General features: G+C 38.7%; 2 protein-coding genes and 1 long non-coding RNA gene across 6 annotated transcripts in view; 2 read left to right on the top strand and 1 right to left on the bottom strand.

Moving 5' to 3' along the window:
• The window catches only part of kctd17 (potassium channel tetramerization domain containing 17), a 41305-nt gene extending 37134 nt beyond the window's left edge, over window positions 1–4171 (top strand). For all 4 annotated transcript variants that reach the window (XM_088016314.1, XM_088016315.1, XM_088016316.1 and 1 more), the window contains exon 7: window positions 1–4171. The gene's annotated coding sequence lies outside the window, so the exon portion shown is untranslated.
• Window positions 4093–25038, bottom strand: gucy2cb (guanylate cyclase 2Cb). Its single transcript, XM_014968295.2, has 27 exons — window positions 24837–25038; window positions 20757–20869; window positions 18971–19038; window positions 18650–18865; window positions 17589–17698; window positions 16305–16407; window positions 15724–15835; window positions 15266–15407; window positions 15105–15187; window positions 13852–13957; window positions 12943–13036; window positions 12675–12777; window positions 12134–12190; window positions 11956–12027; window positions 11256–11360; window positions 11092–11178; window positions 10111–10243; window positions 8301–8438; window positions 8142–8218; window positions 7255–7346; window positions 7029–7187; window positions 6334–6526; window positions 5947–6121; window positions 5254–5352; window positions 5061–5155; window positions 4892–4968; window positions 4093–4616 (listed from the first exon to the last, which is right to left on the bottom strand). Exons 1-27 carry the CDS (start codon window positions 25036–25038, stop codon window positions 4409–4411), a joined length of 3219 nt encoding a protein of 1072 aa, XP_014823781.1. The 3' UTR covers window positions 4093–4408.
• Window positions 12912–27297, top strand: LOC148153552 (uncharacterized). Its single transcript, XR_015766322.1, has 2 exons — window positions 12912–13034; window positions 24880–27297. It is a non-coding gene; the product is annotated as an uncharacterized LOC148153552 (long non-coding RNA).
• The last annotated feature ends 366 nt before the right edge of the window (window positions 27298–27663 follow it).

The following is a 27663-nucleotide window of genomic DNA, read 5'->3' on the forward strand; positions in this document are numbered from 1 at the left end:
CTTTTCCAGATCCACGGGTCCCGCATGTAGGAGCGCCCCCCCACCGCAAGCCTCTCCCTAAGCCCCGCCCCCTCCGAGGGCCAGAACCCGGATCTCATGTCATCAAGACCCAGAACAATCCTGCTCAGCTGTAGCATCGAATCGTCATCCGGTCATTTAAAACAGAAACAAAAGAGCTTAGTAAGTCACAACCAAAGATCCACAGCCGGCCGCGGGTCAGAGGTCGGCTCTGACTCGCGGTTCTGACCCGCTGTGCAGCTGCTGACAGGCAGCGTCTGGACCCTGACAGTCTGTCAGTTCTCTGTCCTCGCTCCCCCCAGCGATGGAGACAGCACTTCCTGTTTCTATTCAGACGGCAGATAGAAAAGTCAACAAACCCGTTTTAGCTGTAATAAAAAACAATCTGAGAAGATGGAGGAGATGAGACGAGTCCAATCAGGCTGTGTTTCCATTAGCAATAAAAATACGCAAATTGAAATTATGGAAATATATTTGTGTAGTGGAAACAGATTTAAAAAGATGTTTTGGATAGAAACTTTTAGCATTAGGATTAGGTTGTTTTTTATAAGTGTAACGGAAAAACTTTTAATATTATGAGTCACATGATCAACAATCAGATGATACTGCTGGAAACGACAAAGAAGACGACAGGAAGTGGTTGGAGGATGATGGAGCTGCAGGTCTTAGTTGCATTTCTTATTTAATGGAAACATAATAATTGATTCTTTTTTTACACTAGTGGAGTATTAACTGTTTCCATTAACCAGGAACTTGCACAAATTGAAATTATGAAAATAAATTTGCTTTATTGACCCTCAACAATTTTGAAAAAATAAAAATAAAAAATAGCATATTTTAATTAAAAGTTTTTGCAGTACTATGAGGTTTTTAAACTATCAAAATTAATGTATTTCATAAAACTGCATTGGAAATGCTTTGTTTGCATGATCAACAACAGGATGTTACTACTGACAGAAACCACAAAGAAGACAACAGGAAGTAGTTCTAGGATGATGGTGCAGCAAGATTTTAACAAAACTATTCATGTGTGATTTAAATTGAATTTCTTATTTAATAGAAAGTTGTTTTTTTCTGAAGAATATCAACAAACTTTTGCGTACATTTGTAATGGAAAAGAGTTAAGTCATTAGAAAGATCCATCTTCCTGTTTTCTTCGTCGTTTCCGCCAGTAGTAACATCCGGTTGTTGATCATGTGACTCCCGATGTGAAAACAAAGTGTTTCCTTACAGTTTTGCAAAATGAACCAATTTAAATGAATCTTACAGAAAACTTTTTGTTTTTTCTTAATTGGAGTGTTTCCATTAAGCAAATTTATTTTCAAATATTAAATTACACAATCATATGGTGAATGGAAATGCCAGAATAAGACGGCAGAGTCTCCTCTGATTGGCTGATAGATGATGATCACCACAGCTCAATTATGAACATATCTCCTCCAGGTGTTTACAGCCAAGCTTTTCAATGACTTATCGTATGAATAACTTATTCATGTGTGCTTTAATTTCTTCTTTAATAGCAACACAGCAGTTGCAAAATTGTGTTTTTTGACATTATTGGATTATCAAAAAAGTTTTGCGCACATTTGTTAAGGAAATGGAAACGCAGGCTTCCATTCTGCCTCCAAGTTTAGCTTCTTATTTGATAAATAAGAAAATATTTGAACAGTTTTCTGTTTACTTGAAGTTGCATTAAAGACCAAATCATAACGACCAAATGAGCAGCGATCAGCCTGACGGTCCTCCTCAGTTCATGGAGGAACTGTGTGTGTATGGACAGGTGAATACACAGCATATTGGGGACGTTGGTACAAAAAAAGTAAAGAGTAAATTTCGGCTTAGAAAAAAAAGCTTAAATTAATCTCAGAAATAACTTCAAAATTTCTGAGATTTTTCTAGCAAATTGAATATTTCAAACCCAGAAATTCCTGGGGTTTTCCTCTTAAAAAATTCTGAGGTTAATTAAAATGTTTTTAGGATTTTTAAACAGATTACCTTGTTTTTTTTTTTTTAATTGAAAATTTCTGATATTCTTTTTGCAGAAATTAACTCGTCCTTTTTCTGTCTAATGGTTCTAATACGCTGCTGTATGTTTATGGTTAAATCCTGAACTACGACAAAAAGCTCACTTTGTAAATATGATTAAAAAGACGCTTTTAAAAACGTTTTTAATCTACAGGAAGTTCTGTCCTGTTGGAATCAAGATGGCGGACGCTGTGAAAAACCCGGAGACAGATTTCATGCCACCGATTAAAATCCCGTTAGAGACAATCGATATTTAAAACCGTCTCCGTGTTGGTAAATCAGTTCAGAGCTCCAGTAAACCAGTAAATGTTAGAATAGTTCAACTTTAAGGAGTAGATAAAAATCGTCTGTTGGTCATTTTTTATCGCATCGGTCCGATGAGTGAAACTGGGCTGATATTTATCAGGTCATGTGACGCTGATGCAGCAATATCAGATATCGGCCCAAGTTTTCCAGTCGGTGCGTCCGTAGTGGTTTGTTTCAAACAGAGCGGCGGCCATCTTTGCTTCTCCCGGCCTTTTTAACTCGGATCATCCAGTGCCTTGAGTTAAAGCAGGAAGCCGACCCAACATGTCTGACAGGGTTTGTTGCTTCTCTACATTATTCTGAGGAGCTGTGGACAGCACACCTTTGTTTTGGTTTATTTTGAATGTTTGGATTTTATTTTTGTGTGTGGTTGAGGTTTTTATGAGTTTTGATTATTTTGTATTTGAAACGATGACCATCAGGTTTTCTGATTAGTTTACATGAATGTTCTTCCTTCTGGATTAAGCCGGTGCATCTCAATAAACCAATAATCTACTGAAGCCGTTACATTCAGAAAGTCAAACTTGTGGATTTGTTGCACACAGTTCAAGTGATAATTCATTTAAATTGGAATATTACCGTAATTTCCAGACTACAATACTTTCTTTCACACGCCGATGGGGCTAATATGTTTTAAAAAGTTAATTTCTGCTCTTTTATGGCTAACATTATGATTTAAGTGATTAAATCATAATGTTTAAGCATTTAAACATTTTCAGTCACATTTAATGCACAGAAAATCGCCAGTCGCTAAATAAACAAAAGTAAACTAACTTTTTGTTTAGGATGTATGTGCGGATTTACTACAGGAAGTTTACATACAAAAGACTATTTTTAGTTATTTTATTAGTAATAAAGAACAAAAACACAAAAAGTGAAAAATATTATTAAAAACTCAAAGGAAAACCTCAATGCTAATATTAAAGAGTGGACCATTTATTAGATTTTTTATTCTTATTTCCTTTTCAAACTTAGGTGTGGTCAATAGTCCGGAAATTACGGAACACCAAATCAGGTAAAAATATAACAGAAATGTTCTGTTAGTCCTTCTATGTCCAGCAGGCTGTCCAAAATCCTGGAAAGTTGAGTGGAAGAAAAACATTTTTGGCAGAAATCTAAACCACTTCTTATTAAAAATATTCTGATTTGAGCCAGAATCAACAGTTTTTTTGTAACAAATCTGAACAAGTTTGTATTTTTTGAATGAAATTGTTATGAAACGTTTACTGAGATGCTCCTGTTGCTGTGATGCCCTTCATGGTCGGCATCATTCCTGTTGCTGTACTTCACCTTTTCATGCAGCTTCTGATGCAAAAAGCGCCACCTAGTGTTGCACTTTGAATATTCTGGTGAAAATCCAGGAACACGAGGCTGAAATGGCTGAAACGTTTGGACTTTGTTTCATCAGAGCAGTGAAATATTTTCTAAAACAATGTGACACATGAAATGTACCAATGACTCTGTACAGCACAGGTGTCAAACTCCAGTCCTCGAGGGCCGGTGTCCTGCAACTTTTAGATGTGCCTCTGCTGCACCACACCTGAATAGAATAATTAGGTCATTAGCAGGACTGTGGTGAACTGACCTACACAAGGAGGAGGTAATTAAGCCATTTCATTCCAGTGTTTTGTACTTGTGGTACATCTAAACACTGCAGGACAGCGGCCCTCGAGGACTGGAGTTTGACACCCCTGCTGTACAGGCTGTTTTAACTTCATCAGAACAACTCTTCATCTTCCAACAGGAAGTTACTTCTATTTTTATTATTATTATTTACTGTTGACTGTCACTGTTGTCTACAAAAATAAAACATTTCTTCGGATTGAGATGCTTTTTTAAACCGTTTCCTCCTAAAGAAGGCTCAATGATCCGATCATGTACAGGAGAGATTAATGTGCAAAGCGGCAGGAGTTTGGCCTCAATAGGAGGAAAATATTTAACATTTTATCATAAAACAGAACGTCGGAGGAGAAATATTAACCTTAAAGGGTTAAAAGATTTTACAAAGTTCGTCCGCCATCTTTGTTCCTCCATCTAAGCTGGAGGAGACGCGGTTTGTCTACAGGAAGGTGCTGAGCGTGTTTTCCACGGTGGCCAGCTGCAGATACTCAAGATGGCCGCCTTCAGACTCCACCTCCGACTCTTCGTCCTCCTCCTCTTCCTCGCCGGTACACACCTTCCTCCGCCGCACCGACCCTCGTCTTCGGCGCTCCAGACACGTCAGGATCATGTTGGCGAGATCCTGTTGCAGACGCTGGACGTTCTCTCTGCCAAGGCACGCAGCCATCAGTTTGACCTTTGACCCTGAATACCCACTCTCCTAAAACATTTTTATTTCTATCTCTTCTGCCATGAGTGATCAAAAATTATTGATATTAGAAGATTGATTTCAAGCCAGAATGATTGTGAATTGGTTTTTCAATCTTTCTTTACCATCGTTCATTAGCGATTAGCGTCCTCTAATCTGTTTGATCGGCAATACCGATTTTTCTGTGTAAAACAGGAAGAGGCTAACAGCTAGCATGCGTGTCGTTTTGCTCACGTTGTTGGCGGAGTGGGAAGATCGTAATCTTCCCCGGTTTCTCCCGTCAGCCAGTAAGTCGTTTCCATTCCTTTACCCTGAAAAAAACAACAGAAAAACTTTAGGAAAATCGCCAGGAACACAAAACCTCTTCCACTTTTGCTGCATGTTTGCCGGCGGCCATGTTGACCTTCAGGTACGTTTCTCCTCGGATCTCGTACTGGAACTTGCAGTCGGTGCGCTGCAGGATGTGGATGGTGGGTTCGCTGACATGGATCCGCAGCGCTGCGGGGCGACAGCACACACATCGGGTGAATGAAGCTAACTGGCTAACCAACAGGAAGTGTCAGTCTGAACTTCCTGTGAGAGTGTTCACTGCTCACGTTGTCCTGAAGACTCCATCCGCGACGCCGTGTTGACCGTGTCGCCAAACAGACAGTACCTGGGCATCTTAATTCCCACGACGCCGGCAGCACACGGACCTGCACGCGCGCACACACACACACACACACACACACACACACACACACAGAGAGATCTGGGTTCAATTACAGCAGGATGATGGAGCAAAGTTGTTTAAATAAAAAATTAACTAAAAAAAAATTTTTTTCACTTTAAAAATTATGTTTCCATTTTAAAAAAATTCAGTTTAAGTTTTTTTAGTGTAAATATTTTTGAGTTTTCCAATTTTAAATTGTTTTTAGTTTAAAATTTTTAAGATTTTTTGTTTAATAATTCTTTTTCAATTTAAAATCTATTTTTTAAGTTTAAATTTTTTTCAGCGTAAAACTTATTTTTTGCTTCATATGTTTTTCTTTTTACTTTAAAAAATGTAAAAATTTTAATTTAGTTTCAGAATAATTTTTCAGTTTCAAATACAGTTTTTGAACAAACTTTAAGGCACCAGTGTAGCTCCATATAGTCTCCACCTGCAGCCTTCCAGAGCTCTTGGAAGCGTTCCTACTCCAACATGGCTGAATGAAATGGACCGATCGGGTGGACCAGCCATTTCCCTCAGGTGAGTTTGGTGTAAAAGCGTCCGGCCAGCGGCCATGGAGGATCGCGGCGGCGTCTACCTGAGTGAATGCCGATGCGTATCCACACCGGGATGCCGGGCAGATGGCGCAGCTGGAAGGTGCCCATGAAGGACAGGATGTCCAGCGCCATGCGGCAGATGTCCACCGCGTGTCGGTTCCCGTTCCTCCGCGGCAGGCCGGAGGCGACCATGTAGGCGTCGCCGATCGTCTCCACCTGAACGGAAAATAAAGGAACTGAAACATTTATCAGATAAAGGGTCTACGTTGGTCCTTAATGGTTCTATCTTTATGTTTCTGTGCAAATTTAATGTAGCTCTGTTCAGTTCTGCAATCTGAACCTGTCTCAGTGCTGCCCCCTTTGGGTTCAACAGGGGTACTGCAGGGGGATTTTCCTATTGGTTGTTTAGCGGTTTTGGTCCCTGGTACCTTGTAGACGTCGTGGTGGTCCAGGATGCTGTCGAAGCCCTTGTAGATGTCGTTGAGCATGTCCACCACCTCCATGGGCGTGCTGTACTGGCACAGCGTGGTGAACCCCACGATATCGCTGAAGTAGATGGTGACCTCATCGTACAGCTCTGGCTCCACCACGCCGCTCTCCTTCAGGCTCTTCACCACCGGCCTTCAGGGAAGAAACAGCCAAACTAGCAGTTAGCAGCAGTTAGCAGCAGGTTAGTAGCAGGTTAGCAGCAGTTAGCTATGCCACTTCTGCTTCTAAACGCTGATGGGATGCAGTATGGCAAACTGTTTTAACATTAAATCAGCTTTGTCTGACTATCTGCAATTTAACATAACGTAATTTATTTAACTTTTTTTTATTACTCAATTGTATGTTTTTCTTCAGTTTCAAATCTTTAAAAATTTCTTTTTCAGCTGAAAAATGTTCAGTTAAATTTTTTCAGTTTAAAATGATTTTTCAGCTTTTATTTTCTGTTTAAATTTTTTTGTTTATATATATAATTTTTTTTAAAATTCAGTTTAAAATCTTTTTTTTCTGTTTCAAAAGTACTTTCTGATGTCAGTTTCTTTTTGGGGTTTTTTCCATTCAGAATTATTTTTCAGTTGAAAAAAACAAGAGGTCAAACTTTATGGCCCCACTGTAGCTCCGTACAGGAGCGACTGACCCAGGAAGCAGCATGAAGTTGAGGAAGTCGGCCCGGTCCCGCTCGGCTTTGTACAGCGACGTCCTCTCCTCCACCAGGTGCTCCAGGTTCCTGGAGTAGTTCTGCAGCCGCCGGATCATGTTGTCCATGTAGCTCTCGTTGTCCTGGTTGTGGATTTTACTGACGGAGGAAACGAGTTTTAATGAAGCCGAACAGGAAGAGGAAGTGCACTGGTAACCATGGTTACCTGATGTTCTTCCCCAGGCAGTTCTCCACTTTCTTAAAGTCGGGTCTTTTCTCTGGATCTTCATCCCAGCAGCTTTTTATCATCATGTAAACCTGAAGGACGCAGAAGACATGAAAAATCAATCACAGAGCAAAAGAAAAATTAAAATAATTAGTGTCAAAAATTAACAGATAAAAAAATGGGGATTCATCTTTCAGTCATATTTTTACCATGTTACTTATTCATTTATAAATGTCAGTTTAAAACTAAATAATTAGCAAGCTAGATATTTATCTCCAAACGAAACATTTAGCTATTTAGCTAACATACATTTTCACTTGCCAATAAGCGGAAATGGATTATCAAAATAAAAGCTGGAAAATAAAATAAAATAAAAAAAAAAGCTGAGAGTTGCTGGTAAATGTCTGTATTGCCTTTAAAATGCTGGAGAAGAAAAGAGGAAAATAAATGATGATGAAAAGACGACATGAAACGATGCCAAAGCAGCAAATGAATTAGCATATTAGCTAAATATTCAGCTTCAAACCATTCAGCTTGTGAATTTAGTGTGAAGATAGTCAGTCACTAAATATTTACTTTGACGTTAATCTTTAGCTTGCTAACTAAATATTTACTTTAAATATTTAAATATATAGACTAAATTAAATATTTAGTCTAGTGCTAAATATTTAATTGTTTTTAACTTAATAGTTTACTTTCTAACTAATTATTTACTTTGACGCTATAGATTTAGCTCGCTAACTTAATAATTTGAAACTTTGACATTTGTGGAATAACACGATAAAATATGACTTTAAAAGTTAAACCCCCATTTTAAAGTTTTTTTCTTATTTGGGCTAAATAACCAGATTTTAATTTCTAACTGTATCTTTACGAACGGCGCTGACCTCTAGTTCTTTCTCTGAAGCCATCTCAACATCGAGGTCGGGTCTGAAGTAGGACGTCATCACCCTGTACAGCTTCTCTGTAAGAAACGCCTTGGTTCAGCTCAAACAGAGGCAACATTAGCTCAGATTCTCAAGGAAAGGCGAGGAAAGCTTCCACACCTGAGCGGTCGAAGCAGGACTTGGAGTAGAAGGTGCTGCGCCGCAGAACGATTTCCTGGGAGATGACGGCGAAGCTGTACACGTCTCCTTTCTGCGATGTTCCCTGGTTCCTCAGGTGCTCCGGAGCCGTCCACAGGTCTGGCCAAACGACAGCGGCACAAACAAACATTATTGCTGCACAAACATGTGACACCAATTCAATTACATTTGAAGGTGGAGAGGCCAAGGTGGGGCGCTGTGGTTACATCTGTGGCCTGTGGGGGGCGCTGTGGTTACCTATGTGGCCTGTGGGGGGCGCTGTGGTTACCTATGTGGCCTGTGGGGGGCGCTGTGGTAACATTTGTGGCCTGTGGGGGGCGATGTGGTAACATTTGTGGCCTGTGGGGGGCGCTGTGGTGACATTTGTGGCATGTGGGGGCGCTGTGGTGACATTTATGGCCTGTGGTGGGCGCTGTGGTTACCTATGTGGCCTGTGGGGGCGCTGTGGTGACATTTGTGGCCTGTGGGGGCGCTGTGGTGACATTTGTGGCCTGTGGGGGCGCTGTGGTTACCTATGTGGCCTGTGGGGGCGCTGTGGTTACCTATGTGGCCTGTGGGGGTGCTGTGGTTACCTATGTGGCCTGTGGGGGGCGCAGTGGTTACCTATGTGGCCTGTGGGGGGCGCTGTGGTTACATTAGTGGGCTGTGGGTGGCGCTGTGGTGACATTTGTGGCCTGTGGGGGCACTGTGGTTACCTATGTGGCCTGTGGGGGCGCTGTGGTTACCTATGTGGCCTGTGGGGGCGCTGTGGTTACCTATGTGGCCTGTGGGGGTGCTGTGGTGACATTTGTGGCCTGTGGGGGTGCGCTGTGGTTACCTATGTGGCCTGTGGGGGGCGCTGTGGTTACATTAGTGGGCTGTGGGGGGGCGCTGTGGTGACATTTGTGGCCTGTGGGGGGCGCTGTGGTGACATTTGTGGCCTGTGGGGGTGCTGTGGTGACATTTGTGGCCTGTGGGGGTGCGCTGTGGTTACCTATGTGGCCTGTGGGGGTGCGCTGTGGTTACCTATGTGGCCTGTGGGGGCGCTGTGGTGACATTTGTGGCCTGTGGGGGCACTGTGGTTACCTATGTGGCCTGTGGGGGCGCTGTGGTTACCTATGTGGCCTGTGGGGGTGCTGTGGTGACATTTGTGGCCTGTGGGGGTGCGCTGTGGTTACCTATGTGGCCTGTGGGGGTGCGCTGTGGTTACCTATGTGGCCTGTGGGGGCGCTGTGGTGACATTTGTGGCCTGTGGGGGCACTGTGGTTACCTATGTGGCCTGTGGGGGCGCTGTGGTTACCTATGTGGCCTGTGGGGGTGCTGTGGTGACATTTGTGGCCTGTGGGGGTGCGCTGTGGTTACCTATGTGGCCTGTGGGGGGCGCTGTGGTTACATTAGTGGGCTGTAGGGGGGCGCTGTGGTGACATTTGTGGCCTGTGGGGGGCGCTGTGGTGACATTTGTGGCCTGTGGGGGCGCTGTGGTTACCTATGTGGCCTGTGGGGGGCGCTGTGGTTACATTAGTGGCTTGTGGGGGGCGCTGTGGTAACATTTGTGGCCTGTGGGGTCGCTGTGGTTACCATTGTGGCCTGTGGGGGGCGCTGTGGTTACCTATGTGGCCTGTGGGGGGCGCTGTGGTTACATTAGTGGGCTGTGGGGGGCGCTGTGGTGACATTTGTGGCCTGTGGGGGCGCTGTGGTTACCTATGTGGCCTGTGGGGGCGCTGTGGTTACCTATGTGGCCTGTGGGGGTGCTGTGGTTACCTATGTGGCCTGTGGGGGGCGCAGTGGTTACCTTTGCTGCTGCTGAGGAAGGCGTTGCAGCCGAAGTCGGTGATCTTCACCACCATGCGGTTGTCCACCACGCAGTTGGTGGACTTGAGGCGGCCGTGAACCTGGATGTTGCTGGAGTGGAGGTAAGACATGCCCTGCAGGGACGCAGCCAGCAACACTGATGAATACAGGCTGTACGGAACAACACTGGGGCCATAAAATTTGTTAAAAACATTTTAAAAACTAAATACATCAATTTGACAGTGAAAAATAATTAACTACTTTTCAGACTGAAGGATTTTTTTGGATGTCCAGTGTTTCTTCCATGTTTTTTTTTTTACAGTTGAAATGAAATTTTCCTATTGTAATTGATTTTTATTTTTAAAAGAAAAAGCAATTTTTTTCAGTTTCAAATCTTTTTTTAGGTTGAAAATTATTTTTCAGTTTAAAAAATATTTTACAGTTTTGAATCTTTTTTCAGCTAAAAAACTGTTTTTCTGTTTTAAATGTTATTCAAAGTTAATTTTTTTTAAACAAACTTTATGATTGTAATTTAGTTCCATACAGCCAGATGGCACTGCAGCTTCTAAGTAAATAAATTCAATAATCTGTGAAATTTAAGTTAACTCTCATGTGATTTAAAACATGTCATTAAAAATTATATTTAAACACTGACTAATATCAAAGAACTTATTGATGATTTTATGATAAATTTGAATATTTTACATATTGGGTTTATTAGCTGTGTGGACTTTTACTTTGAAAGGGACCCTAAAAGAGGTACTTTTAGGGGTTTTGTCCACAGAAATCCCAGTAATATATGAGACATTAGCGGTTGTATAATCCCAAAGTACTAAAAAGTCTAAGTGGTGTGAATACTTTCGTAGCGCGGCGCATTAGTCCAGCTGCTGTTATTGATTAAACCTTTCGTTTATGAGCTTCATGCTCTGCGTCACATGAAACTGTTGCCGTCCCGCCGGTTGAGCAATCTGCAAAGTTTCACCTTGGCGATGTCGTACATGACGGAGATCTTGAACTCCCAGTCCATGAACGTGTCCTCTGGGTACGACACTTTGTCGTTCAGCACGTACTGTTGGGGAAACTCCAGTCATTTCTGCCACTCTTCCTGTTTTCTGTGGAAACATGAGCGGGTTGCGGCGCACGTACCCGGAGTGACCCCCGCTCTCCGTACTCAAAGACGCCGAACACGCCCTCGTCAAACCGCACCGTGCCATAAAACTTTGTGAGGTTGTAATAGTCGATGTGCAGAAGCTGCCAGGAAAAAGGAAAGAATCCACGGCGCTGGTGAGCTTCGGCAAATATTAACAGAGGCCATAAAAACCTGAGACAAGGGGCAAATAATAGAACACAGACCAGGATCTACAGAGCTACATTGGGGCCATAGTTTGTTTCAAAACAAGCAAAAAAAAAAAAATTTTACTGAAAAATAATTTGAAACAAAAATAATTCAAGACTACTTTTAGATTCATGTTTCGTTTTTATTGATTTTTTTTACTTTTTTCAATTTTTTTATTTTTGTTTCAAGTTCATGTTTTTAAATTTCACATTTTGTGCTGTTTCAAAGATCTTTTGTTTCAAATATTTTATTTCTGTTGAAAATTTTTCAGTTTAACAATGTTTAACAATGCTGAGTTTCAAAATTTTTCCCAGTTTAAAAATTATTTTTCAGATTAAAGTTTTTTTTTAGTTTATTTTTTTTCGGTTATACAAAAATATTTTGTAATACATCTTTTCTCCAATTAATTTTTTCTTGTTTCATTTTTCCAGTTTCAAGAAAAAAATTTTTGGAACAAACTTTATGGCCCCAGTTTAGCTCCGTATGAGTCCAGCTCGGTCTTCATCTCACCGCATTCAGATCTCTTGTCTGCTCTTTGTTGAAGTTTCCATCACAGTTCTTCAGTTCCTTCAGAATCACAATCTGAGCAGAACCAGAACCAGAACAGAACCTTTATTCATCCGCTTGTTGGTGTTCAGAGGAAAAGATTTGGACATTAAAATCAGCTGCAGGTTTTCCGTCCAACTACCTTTTTGTCGTAAAGCGCTCGGCGGATCTTGAATTTCTTCTTCCTTTCTTCTTCTATCTAAAGAAATAAGAACATTTTGAAAACTGTAAAAACTTTTAGGATTTATCTACAGCCCTCCAAGCTTACTGCCCCCTCTGGTGAATAAATGGAACTGCATTTAATTGGAGAACATTCATCCAGACAGGAAAACGTTCAGCTAAAAAACATTTGTTTTAAAAATATACACTTTGTATCAATTTGTACAGAATATATGCAAACAAACTGTTTTTATTAGCTTTGCTTTCTTGGTTGATCAGTGTGAGCTCAGGTTTAAAGCAATGGTACAAAAAGTTGTTGCATAAAGTAAATAAATGTGACTCTGAAGATTTTAGTTTCTTTTTAATAAATTTTTCACCAAAATACTAATAAACATGGAGGTTGTTGTTAAAACAAACAAAATAAGATCAAAAAAATGTTTTTTATGCAGAACCGAAAGTAAACAACAAGAATCAACATTTTTAAAGTCGCAGCAGCTGGATGTGATTCTCTGATGGTCGCTCACCTGCAGGGAGATTATGTTGTGTTCGCTGTCCTCCAGCAGAGAGATGAGGTCAGAGTTGATGTGTGACCAGCGCTTCCTGAGGAGCCGGTCTTTCCTGTTCTGTCTAAAAACAAAAACATCATCATCATCATCATCATCATGACGCTGGAAGGTAAAAACCTGCCATCTTGTTCTCATTCTGGCTTTTAAATCATATTTTATTATCGCAGTAAAAGGACAAACAGCCTCTGCTTCATGTGATCCTCTGTGTCTCTGCACAACGACTCACCTGTAGAAGATAAATGCAATGGTTGCCACGACGACCACTGTGACAGCCAGGACGCCCACAATGATGTCTTGGATCGGAGGGCCAGTCGACAGGTCTAGTAAAGTTTATTTATACAGAACATTTCAGCGGCAAGGCAGCTAAACATCATGAAAACATCATACAAGAAATAAACAGTACATCTGATCAAATATCATCAAAATCAAATATTAAACTAATCAAAACACATCAAATATATTAATCAATCTTCCAGTTATTATGAATTTTAAGCTTTAAGTCAAAGATGTTTCAGATGTTTTCTGGAAGTTTATTATTATTATTGTTACATTCAGGTGATAAAAGGCCGACTTTGTTACAGCCTTTATCTGTCTCTGAAGGTTCAGCTGTACATATTAAACAGGTATTATTGAACACAGTCAAAAATAACATCAATCAGTTCAGAGTTTCTACCTGCAGCAGAAAAAAACTGAATTAATTCAAAACTAATTTGGCCTCATTTCCAAATTTCCTCTCGGTTTCTCGACATCACCAAAACCAAACCAGCTGAAAAGGTTCATGGTTCAGGTGTCAAAAACATCAAATAAAATCCAGATAATAATATAACCTGGCTTATCAGCTGAAGAAGTGTCTTTGTAATCTTGCAACACTAAAATCTCTGAAGCTGGCACTTTTCCCGTTTCCTCAGAGACAATAAATGTTTGCTAAATTTATCTTCTTATCAGTTGAGGGCCACATAATAGCATCTCTGGTTGGCACTTCATGAGTTTGTAACACCAAACAGGCTTTGTGTGTTTGATCATGTGCAGGTGAGTGGTTAATGATTGCAGCTCCAGTGTGTGTGTGTGTGTGTGTGTGTGTGTGTGTGTGTGTGTGTGTGTGTGTGTGTGTGTGTTTTCAGGTCAGGTTTATCACCCTCTGGCTTGTAGTTGGGAAGCTTCTTCCCCCAGATGAAGGCCGGAGATTCGTCCTCCATCTTTGTTTTGGTGTTTTCAGTGTCAAAGGTGAATAAACATTTATACTGAGGAAGAGACAACAGAACCAACATGAACTGTTTACATATCAGCAAAATGTCAAATTGGTTTCAACTAGGCATGCTAGTTATGGATCAATGAGTTTATCTAAAGTTGATTGATCTCATCAATCGACTGTTTAATTAAGTGGCCATTTTCTTTATTGTGCCAGCTGTTACAGACTGAATAAACAGATAATTGTGGTTTCTCACATTATTAAACTCAGACATAATAAAATACAACAAACAGGAACATATTAGGTAAAAGATAATATGTGAAGGTCATTCGGTCAGTGAGGAGGAGCGCAGAAGTTGATGCAGCTCGACCGAATGACGCGCCATTAAACTGAAACTTCAGGAGTTTGTGGAGTTTTTATATTTTAAAACAGAACAGCAAAAAATACACTTTTCATCCCACATCAACCGTTATTCTGTCCTGCTGTTCTGGAACAGCGCCGCCATCTTTAATTCTACGTGTAAGCCATGCTCCGCTCAGAATGACCAGCGCCCTCTGCTGGATGGCGGCCAAACTACGACACGGAAACACGGTCAGTGCAGCAGTTATTAATCGACTGGAACTAATTTTAATCTAATAAACCATTAATCAACAGTTAATCATAAGCCAATTAATCGTTTGCCTAGTTTTGATGCTTCAGTGACACATTTTGGTGTTTTATTTTCCAGGGTGGAGCGATATGAAAACAAACTATTTAAATTATTTGGAAAAATAATGTTCAGATTAAAAGACAATTTTCATCCATCAGTACAGGGTCAATATTCTACAATTAGGCTTCAATTAGGGATGAACTGATTAATCATATTAATAGATTCAGAGCAGCAATTAACCCAAACATGTACAAAAATATACACATTTTGTATTCACCATTAAAAAGCTTCTCTGACTATAAATCTGTCAGTATTTAAGTTTCATCTGCTCAAATTGTGGAAACATCTCCAAGTAATCACTTTTGCTATCTAATTAATCGATTCATCTATAAATAATCCCCAGATCAGCCCTGAGCTTTTCACATGTTGATGTTTGAAGGATATTTTTTCTTTGTGAGATCTGGCAGACAAAATCATCACTTTTCAAGTCACATAACATGTTTTTGAGAAAATAAACTTTACAATAAAGAAGTGAGTTCAGGAAGTTTACCTGGAGGTCAGTTGTTGTGTACATGATGGAAAAATTCACATCTCTGTCTCCGTACTCGTCTAACTTATATTCTCCTGCAATTCCTGGGCAGGAAATGAAAACACGTTTCAAAGTACGGAACTACATCGGTGACACACCGAGCAATTATTCCTCATCTTTACCGTTAAAGACAACATTTCTGAAGTAATTCACATTCACAAACTCCATTTGTTGAATCTCTGACTGATTTTTAGTGGCGATCTCTCGCATCACGTTTCCTATATGCAGCACTGAGTCGTGATACGCAGCCATGTAGTCGTTCATCTGCAGGGAGGAAAAGAAAAGATGATGAAGATGAAGATGAAGAGGACAGGAAGCGCGTCAGACTCACTAAGTTTGCAAGACTCAGCTTTTATTTTAGTAATACACATCCCCTTACCGGCTAGTGAAAATTTAGCGCTGAGCTAAATACTTCAGAACAAAATATTTAGTTTGTAAACTAAATGTTTAGCTTGCTAACTAAATATTTAATACTCTAACTAAATATTTAGCTTCAACCTTATTTATTTCAGCAACTGAAAAACATCTGTATATGTATAAATCTGCGGCAGGTCGTCATGTTTTCCTGCCGTTTCCTCACCGTGTCGCTGTCCTTCAGGTCGGCCTTGATGTCGTACCGCCTGGAGTTGGGCATGGTCAGCACCAGAACATTCCTCATCTCCGGCCGTGACGGGCTCTTGTAGTAAATATCACTGAGTTAAGTAGGAAAAATACAGTTACGTTCTGCAGAGCGTAGATATTTAACAGATGAACTCAAATGCAAATCCTTCATGTACCATGTAAACAAATTCATCACAGAGAAAAGGCTGCAGTGTGAAGCGTTGTGGTGAAACGCCCTGTAGGCGTTTTCACCCATAAATATTTTCCTTCTTGCATCTTGTCCTCCTTTAACTTTGTGCTCCAGTCATTTAATTACAGTTAACATTATTGAACACCATTATTTATTATACATTGGCTTCTGGACTCTGTAAATGCCTTTTCTCTTGTTTTCTAATAATGTTTGCACTTTACAGAGAGAACCAGGTTTCTCTGCTATAAACACAGTTTGTTAAAAAACAGTAAAGTAGACACAGCAGAAATAAACAGATAAAAGAGAAAAAGATGCTAAAGCAAATTAAATCTGGAGATGTGAAAAGAGGCTGAGGTGGAGTCAGGACTGACTTGTACAGATCAATGAGGATGAAGAGGAAGTCGCTGCTGTCGGCTCCTCTGGAGTCGTTCTTCATCTCCAGTAAGTCTGACACCGAGCCGCAGATGATGAACACTGCAACCAAACAACGTAAAGCCGCAGCAGAGACATTTATATTTCAGTTCCCAATTCAACCCAGAAACCGGAGTTAAAGCTAAAGGTTTGTTTTACAGTGTGAAACGATGCTTTCATGTGTAAACAGGAGCTGAAACACCAATCACAAGTCTCTGTATTTACTGTATTAATTTATTTACAAATACATAAAAATTTTATTGAAAATGCATTTCTGCTATGAAGCAGAGACTTCCTCACATATAAAATGATCATTTGGATGTAACACACATAACACATTTAAATATGATATTAAATATATTTTAGTTGGGCATAATTACACAAAAATCATCTTTGGTACATATTGAGGTTTGGTACTAAAGCTGCTTTATATAACTTTCATAAAAATATATGTTTTTTAAATATTTGTTCCAATAATAATATGTATAATAAGATATGATCTGAAAAATTTTGCTCCTCTGCCTTCTCCTGATTGGTTGTTTGCAGAACTAACTGAAAACAACCAATCAGAGCCAGGACAGGAGGCGGGTCTTAGAGCTGTAAATCACTCTGATGCTCACCTCCTCCTGCTCGATCTCTGCTAAGCTAAAGCTGGTTCACCACAGCATAGCCTGCCATGAATGCTAATGCTAGTTAGCATACCCACTGATCTCGGAGGATAACGATTTTCCTGTTGTTTCTCCACCATTAGCACATTGCGCAGCAAGTACATGACACTGATTGACAGCGCTGAGACCCTTATAATTTTATTTTTATAATTAAACATAATAAATTTTAGCCTGGCCTTAATTTTATGTTGTAGAGTCAACCTGAATTCAAGATCCAAATAAATAGAAGCTGTACAACACGCTTCTCAAACAAGATGGCCGCCTCGGGCGCACTGACATCACATTGAACTATGGAAACACAACAAGCGCACTGGTGAAAAAAATAAGATTCCAAATATTACATTTTCATAAAGCCAAAAATATAATTTATTTATGAAATTGATTGCGTCGATTACGCATCATCAGGCGATTTGGCTGCAACATGGTTCCAGGTTACAGGCAGAGCTCTCTCTTACTGAGTTGGGAACTGCTATGAAGACAAATTATGTAGAATCTTCTATTTTTCCCAAATACTTCCTGTCATACCCATAACTCTTGAGTCTGGCTTTGTAGACTGGCAGCCATTGATCAACTTACAGTTGCTCGTCCTGTTAGTCTGTGAGAGAACGGCTTCCACTTCCTTTGGTCCGCGCAGAACCGTCTCCGAAACATTTTTGATGCCGTCGGCTTCCAGCGCGTTGATATACCTGAAAAAACAATTCACAATTAAATTAACAGACACGTTTTACAGTGTAGTGAAGGTGAAGTCAGCAACAGAAGTGCTAATTGGTTGCTGCTGGCACTTCAATAACTAACAATTATTTTAGTGATCAAGTATTCAATCGATTAATCAGGTAATACACTGACACATTCCACAGATTTTTCATTTCATTACTTGAGTCTTTTAGAAATACATTAAAAGATGCAGATAAACCAATAATTCAATACATTTAAGAAAAAAACATTTAAATACTGCAATAACAGCATTCCTTAAGTGAATTTGAAGAAGGTGAAGCCGATAAAACAGATTTACAGACAAACGTGTTTTTATTTTAAATACAAAATGTTTAAACATTTTGTACAGTTTTGGATTAATTACTGCTCTGAAAATATGTTATGGTTTAAAGCACTTTGAACTGCGTTGCTGCTGAAATGTTTTATACAAATAAACTTGACTTAGTCTCTATTATGAATCAATAAAATGTATCACAGCAGACACATGATCAATATCAACAGATAATACGTGAAATAATGTCTATATGAACACATGTGTATTCAATAAATGGAGGTGGAATCAACTAGCTCTCGCATTGGTTGCCTAGCAACTCATTCACTCTTTGGTTGCCTAGCAACAACCTGCTGAGTAACTTCCACACCAGCAGTTTAAAAATAACAACATGGAGATAAAACAGGAAATACCACAGCTTCAGTTCGGCAGTATTTCAGGTATTTAAAATAAAAAACAACTAATTAATAATTCCTGATATTGGCCGATATATTGTGATACCTTTTTAAGTCTCTATCCACACCGGGTCAAACCCGCCATGTTCTGTTAAATTAACCAAACCCCGGATGGGCCCACATTTGACTCGGGGCCAATCCCGAACTGGATTGTTTTTACAGTGTATTATGAACGGGTGGGTTGAGATGCCACTGACCAAAAGCAGTCCTCCGTGTTGTTGGGTTTTTTGTAGATGTAGGCCGTCTTCCACACGGGCTTCAGTTTGTTGTCTTCCTGCCAAAAGGCGCTGAAGAAGTGGGAGATCTTCCGGGCCGGAGGCAGAACCCGCTGCAGGTTGAGGGCGAAGTCACAGGACGGGCCAAAACTTCCCGCCGAGATGATGGGCGTGCTCAGCCCAAAACCTTTCTCTGCGCTGGCAGCCAGACAAAACACGACAGAAACCAGGCAGGGAGGCTGGAAACTAAACATCTCAGGAATGAACTGTGATTGGCTGTTTCAGAGGAATGACGTAACTTACTCCACTAGCGGGAACGTTGCTATGGTGCAGGTCGGTCCGAGGACAGCGCAGCCGAGCTTACGATTGTCCTGCCGGAGAAAACAGACAGGTGTTGGGTTTGGACTTTTAGTTTCATCTGCGGTTCTGGTTTTCATCATAGACGAGGCTTAGCAGGGCCGGCCAAAGCCTTTATGGGGCCTGAAGCAGATTTTCATTTGGGCCCCGCATCCTAACATGTCAACATCAGATTCTTCTTCACTGTCATTAAATTTGTAATTAGCTTACACAGACCAGTTGCAATAAGCAATAAATCAATTAATAACATTATAAATTAAAATAAACTCAATAATTTATTGTTTTTCCTCTTTCTACCAAAGACTGGATGATAAAAATCTTCAGTCTGGTGTTTTGGTCTCAACTGGCCCTTTTTTATTTACTGAGGTGTCATTGTTCATTTAATTTGTTGTTTCTGTTATTTTGTTTGCTTATTTTGGATTTTTAAAATGTTTCCAGTTCCAGTGTTAAATGTTCATTAGAATTTAAAGTTTATTGGTCTTTGAGAACGTGAATTAAAATTATATTCCTTGAAAATGATCTCAAAGCAACGATATTATCTTCTGGGATATTTATCATGCAGAAACATTTGTTCTGATGACAGGCCTGAGCTTTCCAGTGTTCTTATGGTTACTGAAAGAGCAAACACATGTTTAATAAATCAGATAAATAGTTATTTAGATGGTAAACCAAATACTTAGCTTCCTACTTAAATATTATCTACTTAATATTTATCTTTGAGCTAATTAAATATTTAGTTTTGCTACTAAATGTTTAGTTGGTAAGCTAAATATTCAGTGTGCTAATTAAATTCTTAGCTTGAAACTTTGACTTTTAAAAATTAATTACCCAAATTATTGCTGTTGTTTTTCGACTGTGAAACTTTACAAACAGCATATCATTAAATAATATTAGCAATAAAAGCTAATAACTAGTGTATTTCTCAGGATTCAGTATGTTAAAATAAAGGAATAAACCAAAAGAATCATGTTTAGAAACAGATTAGCTCAGATTTAATGAAGGGGATTACATCTGGTTGTTTTTCTCAGTCGGATCGGACTTGTTGACTTTCTGGGTCACAGATCCGACTTCCAGGTGATCGAGTTGATTTCTCTAACTACACTGCATGAATCTATCAATTATTAATAAAATACTTTGGAGAATAATGAGTCATATGATGTGACACATTGTCCTTCTCAACCTTTTTGGATGATATCTAATTGTTTATAACTTTAGAAAATACAGAAAATAAACAATAAAACTGCTCAAAATCAACATATTTAACATACACTGTAAAAAATGGATGTGGGATTTATATAAAAACTGTAAAATCACAATAGAAAAGTACTGTAAAGTGTTTTGTAGGTGTTTTGTTTAATGCATAGAAAACCAGATAAATCAGATTTATTTGCTTAAACTAAAAAAGTGATAAAAAATAGAAAATATTGTAATAGTTATAAAACTGTTCCGTAAATAAGACATTCAGATTCTGGAAAAACTAAACTTTATGTCACTTGTTTTTGACATAAGTCACTTTATGACTTTATGCTTCACTTTTTACACAATGCAAAGCAAAACTAACACTTAATTTTTGTAGCCTTAACAGATTATTAATGTAATTCAGCTCTGATTTCAATCACTGCAAATTATTATTTTTTATGTTTTTGTAGCGTTAGCTTCATAGCATCTGCCATTTTCGCAGGAGTTTTTCTATTTTTACAGTGTAAAGCAGGATGAAGGCGCCGTGCCTAACCATGAGGTTTCGCAGCGTCTCCACCGCCTCACACGGGCTGCTGTAGCAGCCGCCCTGCCGGTAGATGGTCGTGTTGAATCCTTCAAAGTTCGCTGTCAGATTAAATCCAAACGCTTCACGGCGGCCATGTTGGAACAAACACAACAGGTTAGTCATTTAAATCTTCTCTGAACCAGGATTTCGTCAACTTTTCCACATTTTCTTATGTTGCATCCCCAAACCTTTAGTTTGTGGTTTATAAAATAAAAACTAAAAAACAGAAAAGATAAAAAAACAACAACTCTAAACTTAAAAAAATAAATAAAAGAAAATGAGAAAATAAAAACTTTTTAAAAATAAAAATTAGAAAACAATAAACCATAGACTTTTTTAAATAAACATTTTTTAAAAAGAAAAGAAGCAACAACAAGCCGATTCTTCCTCAAACGACATAAAGAGGAAGGAAAATTTAGTTTTTTCAAAACCTTTTAAAATAAAAATCTGAAAAATCAACTTTTTTACATGTTTTCATCCCTCTTTACTTCCACACCTCTAAAAATAATCCTGACCAGTAAACACAGTCAGATGTTCTGGTCCAGAGATCCGGCAGCATCATGCTGTGGGATGACGGGTGAACGTGCAGCTAGAAATATTATGGGATGGTTTAGATCACAGCTGATTCATGTGTTAGAATGTCCTAGTCGAAGTCCAGACCAAAATCCAACTGAGAATCTGCTCAAAATATTGATAACAGAAGTTTATTCTAGCCCAGTGGTTCTTAACCTGGGTTCGATGAACCCCAGAGGTTCGGCGGAGCCTCTGCTGCGGAGGTAAAGACACCTGTGTAAAGTCGTGATGACGCCCCGCTTCGCCATCACTCGCTGCAGAGGATCACGTTACATTGCTGAGCCAATCAGAGCTGCTGCAGAGGATCACGTTACATTGCTGAGCCAATCAGCGCTGCGGAGGAGCTCTGATTGAAGGAGTTTCACTCTCAGCAGGGATTTGAACTTGTGTCTTTAATAGACCCTTTTCACATGACGTCACACAACCTCCGTTTTGGCTCGAAGCTGTGTATCCTTAGTTCCGGTGTACATAGTAAGTAACGATAAAGTTGTCTATTTCATATATATATATGTAAAATGGACACATATATATCTATATAGAGACATATATATAGAAAGAGAGATTTAGATATATGTATCTGACAGCATATGTTGATCAGACAGAACACCAGAGCATGGAGTTTACACAGTCTCTAAAACATTTGCCTAAAATAAGATTTGAAGATAGATCACGATTTGCAAACCAATTTTCTCTGACAACAAAATCTAAATTAGACAAAGGCTAGAAATTCTTCACCGAACAAAACCTGTTTGACTATGAAGGTAGGTATTTTTGTTTTGCGTAACCGTTAGCTTAGCATTACTGAATTTTGTTAGCTAGCTAACTACGAGACATAACTGTTCCTTAACCAGAACTTTTTACTGGTTTTGAACTATAACGTTTTAGGCTCTAATCTTGATCAGATTCTTAAATTATAGACTGGAGTTGCCACTCATCCCATAAAATAGGGGTTTGTTTGTTATAAGCAGAGATGTCCGGTGCCGCCGCTTCTTTGTAATGCCTTCCTCTAATCGGACCACTTTTTCGGTAACGAATAATCTAACGAGCTCGTATTTCAAATCCAGTAATCAGATTAAAGTTATTTTTATGTCCTTTATTTTCCATTAATACAGAAAATGAACCTCTAAACGTTACATCACTGACAGGCGGCGGTGTATATGTTTCCTAACTGTGGCTAAAGCTGCTGCTAGCTGGTTTACTCATGATCGGAGGCTGGTTGGAGAATGGTAAATTGACAATGACTAATAACGGTTATCTAACACGTAAACACTGTTTTATAAAATACAGAAAGTGAACCTCTAAACGTTACAGCGCTGACAGAGAGTATATTTTTTCCTAAATGTGGCTAAAGCTGCTGCTAGCTGGTTTACTCTCCGATCGGAGGCTGTTTATTTTATACACAGTTAGAGAATGGTGAATTTACAATGATTAATAACAGCTATCTAACACTTAAATGCTGTTATCATTAAACTTACCTTTTATTGTATCCTTAAGATTATGAGAATGCGGGAATTTTTCAGCTTGGTTCCCAAGGCAAAATCACACCGGAAGTAAAGATACCCAGGTTTGAGTTATGGCGGCCATTGTCTGACGTCACTGTGAAAAGGGTCTATTACTTCAGCTAAACTCACCATAGCTTTCGGTGTACTTCTAAATCTGCTCCTTAGTCGCATCTTTTCGGGGTTGCTACTGCCTCTAGTGGCGTGGAGGTGGTAACACAACTAATATAATTTCATTACTAAATCAGAATACTGCAAAGTCTTTATTATTTATTATAAATTTTTCATTCTCTTAAGAATGTAGAGCTAATTAAATAATCTAAACAACCTTAAAGTGGTTCCAGTTTCTCTCGATGGCCAACTTGTTGAAACTGGCAGATTTTAAATACCTTGGGTCATTCCTGGACAGTCAGCTCAACTGAAAACACTGACTATATTTTGAAGAACTGTTCTCAGAGACTCTACCTTTTAAGAAGACTTGGTGATCTTGGGGTGACCCAACTAGACTCTAGTTGGGTCACCCCTATGTCTTGAATTTGGGGGGAAAAAATCATATTTTATTTATCACTGCAGAAGGGTTCAGTGACTGCGCATATGAAACTGGTGGGTTTGGTACCTCAGAAAAGGTTAAGAACCACTGATTTAGATGTTGAAAGCTGGCTGACAGTCGGATCAAAACATGGTTTTATAAAATACACCACACTTTTCAGATTTCACCTATTTAAAGAAATGAAACGAATGAATCGTTTGCCTTCAGTTTAAAAAAATTCTGAGTTTAATTGAGTTGACCTGTCTGATAAAACACCTACAAAATAGATATGAACCCTTCAGAAATGATTTATATCCAAAAATTCTAATTTTGACATTCCTTCAGTACTGAAATAAAACAAAATCTATATTTTTTTTACAAGCAGATCAAGAAAGTCTGAGAGTTAATAAAAACATGAACAAGAAAAACTAAATGAAATAAATGGATTGTGAAACCACAAATAAGCTATAAAATACTTACAGGATAAATAATTAATATTTATCTGCTATACTTTCAGTTTTAACCTGAAACTCTCCCAGTGAATTTATTTTTATATTTCTGGTTTATTTCTTTAATCAGAAAGTTTTTATTCTGGGTCTGGATTTGTTGTCTGAACCTATTTTAATCAGTTTGATGCTTTTGTCAGAGATTTTCATGCTTAGTTTGAATAATAATTATTACAAACTCTTAGTTTGGATTTGGATTCAAACCTTTTTCTCTTCAGAAGATTTTTGTAAATATTTATACAACTCACAGACCTCTTCACCAAGCCTGAGGAAAGTTAATTTCCAGATCTCTGTTTTATTTGAACATATTTCTCGTGTAGCAGGGCCGGTCCCACGTTGTTCAGGGCCCTGAGCAGAACGGGGACCTTCACGCTATTGCTCAGCTAATATCTACTTTATCTGTTTCTGCATTTCAGATTATTAAAATGAATGTACAAAAACACAAATAAAAATATTTTAACATCTTTCATGATCTGCAGCAGTGTTGTTGTATTTCTAACATGTTTTAAAAAGTTTTTAATGTTTATTTGTAGTTTTTAGAGTTATTACTGACAGCGGAGAAGAAACGATCAAACAGAATCATTTTATGTATTTTAGATGATATTAACTCCCTAATAAAACATTTACAAACCAATTTTCCATGACTGCTGAGGGTCTTGGACGCCCCCTGCTGGTATGGAGGCCCAAATCAGTTTGCTTTAACCTTGCACATGAACTGACCTGCTTACTGAAAACATAAAGTACACAGCATAATGGCTGCTATCTAAAAATTTATTGCACCAGCTACTTTCTGTCTTATCTGTTTTCCTGATGAATTGGCTCTGCTTGATTTACACAGTTTGGTGAAAACTTTGAGAAGTTTTCCGTTTTCCTGCTGGAGAGATGAACAAACAGAGCAGTAAAGCTGATTATCTTATCGCAGTAACTCATTCTCATTCACCTTCTGCGGCGTTAATTTCTGCGTCTTTCTCTATGGCTTCCAGGATTTTCCTCTCCACGTACTTCAGGCTCCAGGGAGACTCCTCGTCCTCCAGCAGGATCACGTTGATGGTGATCCCGTCCAGACATTGCCCGTTGCGGCGACCGCAGGCAGCGCCAACCCCGAAGGCGCAGAGCAGCAGCCACCAGCCGCACCGCCACATCTTCCCCTCCGGCGGGTCGGTCAGAAACACGCCATGCTCCCCGGAGAGTTTAAAGGTGAATTTATCTGAAAACGGAGAATCCCGATGACCCAAATGCAGGTGTTTCTGTCCGGGTGTCGGATCCGAACTTCCTCAGTGGCTCTGAGCTGCTCTCTCCTCGGCGCCGCGTTAATGTTCAACCTTTCGCAGAGGCAGGGCTTGGAAACTTCACCGGATTGTTGTGCAAAGTCTGACAGACAAGCAGCAGATAGTTGGTGGATTTAACCGGAGCTGCTCAGAAACAATCAGCCATAAATCAATTAATGGCATCAATGAAAACGGTGTTATAATTTCCATTTACAGTTTTGTTTACAGAGACTTTATAATTAATTTTCACTGCAAAAACACAAAATCTTACAAAGTATTTTTGGTCTATTTTTGATTGCAAATATTTTAGTAAAATTAAAAAAAGAGAAAACTAACTTATAAGTAACATTTCAGCAAGATGAAAGAGTTTATTTTAATAATTCCTAAATATTGATAAAGTTCTGGTTCCACTGGTATAAATTCACTGATAACAAGAAAATTTTCCAATTTTATCAGTGAAATAATCTGCAGTGGATTTATCAGTTTTTCATCAATATTAAATAATTATTTACGTAAAATAAGCTTCTACATATTCCTGAAAAGTTACTTATTTTAAGTGTATAAAAATATCTGCACTAGAAATTAGGCTAAAATACCTGGTAAGGTTTTGTGTATTTAGTTGTTTTATTTATTTATTTAGAATAATGAAATAAATGATTTTAATTAAATTTATATTATCTCATAATAATGATGGAGAACTCTGACCATCCTCTTCATTAGATTGTCTTCAGTCAGAGGTTCCTTCACATTCACTGCAACATGGACTGCTACAGGAGCACTTTCTTTTAACAGCCGTCATTATCTACAATAACTCTGAAAAATGTGAATTAATATGAGTTACAACAACATTTAATTTCCCTTTGGGATCAATAAAGTATTTTTTTAGTTGAATTGATTTTTAATAAAGGACAGTAAATACTAATAAGCATGAATACATTTTAAAAACCATAATTTTCTTCTGTATTTACCTTTTATTGGTAAAAACAAAATTAAGAAAAATAACTGACACACATGGAGAAGCATATAATTTACAGCAAATTACAAGAAATAGTTAATAATGCTACAAATGAGCAATTATAAAAAGCAAGTGGCCCCTAAAAAACATTTAAAGGTGTTGATTTAAAACATGACTGCAGTCAATGAAGTTCTTAACAGTTCATTGTTTTATTTTAAAAATTATTCCTCTGACATAGTTAGAGGGAATTTATGGCTGGATTTATGCAGAAGGTTTTAAAAACTAAAATAAAAATGTTAGAGAGTTTATTAGGAGCAGAGCAGATTGATCTGAACTCTGCACAGAGATAACAAAACAGGAACAGCCTGGCTGGCTCTGCCGTAATAAAATTATAATTTATCTTTCAGTTATTCAAAGTTTCAGATCTTAGCAGAAACAATGGGAAACGCAGATGGTTTTACACTGAAAAAAATAATTTTTGGTCTAGTTTTTACTGCAATTATCTTACATCACTTGAAATAAGACAAAATGAATCGCAAGAAACATTTTAACAAGAAAGACAAGAGTTTTAAGTTAATGATATTGATTAGAAAAAAGTAGTAGCAGATTATCACTTAGAAGAGAAATCTCTTGTTGTAAGTGACATCAGTCTTTAATGGGGTCAAAGGTCAGATAATGACCGTATTAAGTTTCAATGAGGAGTTTGATGGGAAACATTTAAACCGGATCTATTTACGTGATGTAAACTGTTCTGGTTCCGTCCTGGTTCTTCTGTTTCTGATTCCGGTGAAATGGCTCCCCCAGGCGGCAGCTTGCAGCACAGCAGCAAATAAAATACCAACACAAGGTTCACAGTGACGTCATCTTTACCATAAATGGATCCGTATCTGACCGTAAACATTATTGTGCATTCATTCTGCATGATTCAGACGTTTAAAGTGTAACTTAGGAGAAAAAAGTGGCACAAAGCAGAAAGTTCAAAGTAATAAACCAGAAATCTGTTAAAGTTTTTACCTTCGATAAAACCAAAATAAAAATAATTTACAGCTGGAAACGTTGCATGACGTTTTGAAGAAAAACAACTTTCATTTCTGACAAATGTTTACTTTGGGAAATTTGTTGTTATATTTGAAGAACCACGATTTTGTTTTATTTAAATTAAAACTTGAAAGCAAAAAGATGGTGAGTACATTTTCTTCTGCAGGGTGTTGATATAAATATGTATAAAAACCACCAAAAAACATGCAGTTGCCCATGAGAAAACTTTAAAACATTCCTAGTTGTTTTTATGTGTTTTTAGCTAAATGTTTAAAGAGGCTCAGACTGCAGACCAATCCAGACCAATATTTTATCTGATCTTTCTTTTCCGTTCAGTCTGTGAACATTTAGTGATGAGAAAGCAGCAGCAGATGTTTCACCTTTACATCATAAAAGCAGCTGCTGCTCTTCCTCCTGTTTGACGCTGAAGGTTTGAGGTGAGCAGATCTGTTGTTTCAGCAGCTTCTGGTTTATCGGATCAGGATGGGAAGCAGTTAAAACATCTG

The sequence above is a fragment of the Poecilia mexicana genome, unplaced genomic scaffold (assembly GCF_051168715.1).
Source record: "Poecilia mexicana isolate PSO_F unplaced genomic scaffold, ASM5116871v1 scaffold_19, whole genome shotgun sequence".
NCBI classification, from domain to species: Eukaryota; Metazoa; Chordata; class Actinopteri; order Cyprinodontiformes; family Poeciliidae; genus Poecilia; species Poecilia mexicana.

Bases quoted from the DNA above. Each gene is read 5' to 3' on its own strand.
- gucy2cb (XM_014968295.2), bottom strand. From the start codon at position 25,038: ATGTGGCGGTGCGGCTGGTGGCTGCTGCTCTGCGCCTTCGGGGTTGGC. The intron at 17,699-18,649 runs GTCAGTGGCATC...TTGTTTTTTCAG, and splicing joins AACACGGAGGACTGCTTTTG to GTATATCAACGCGCTGGAAG. The intron at 12,191-12,674 runs GTGAGCGACCAT...TTATTTCTTTAG, and splicing joins ACAACATAATCTCCCTGCAG to ATAGAAGAAGAAAGGAAGAA.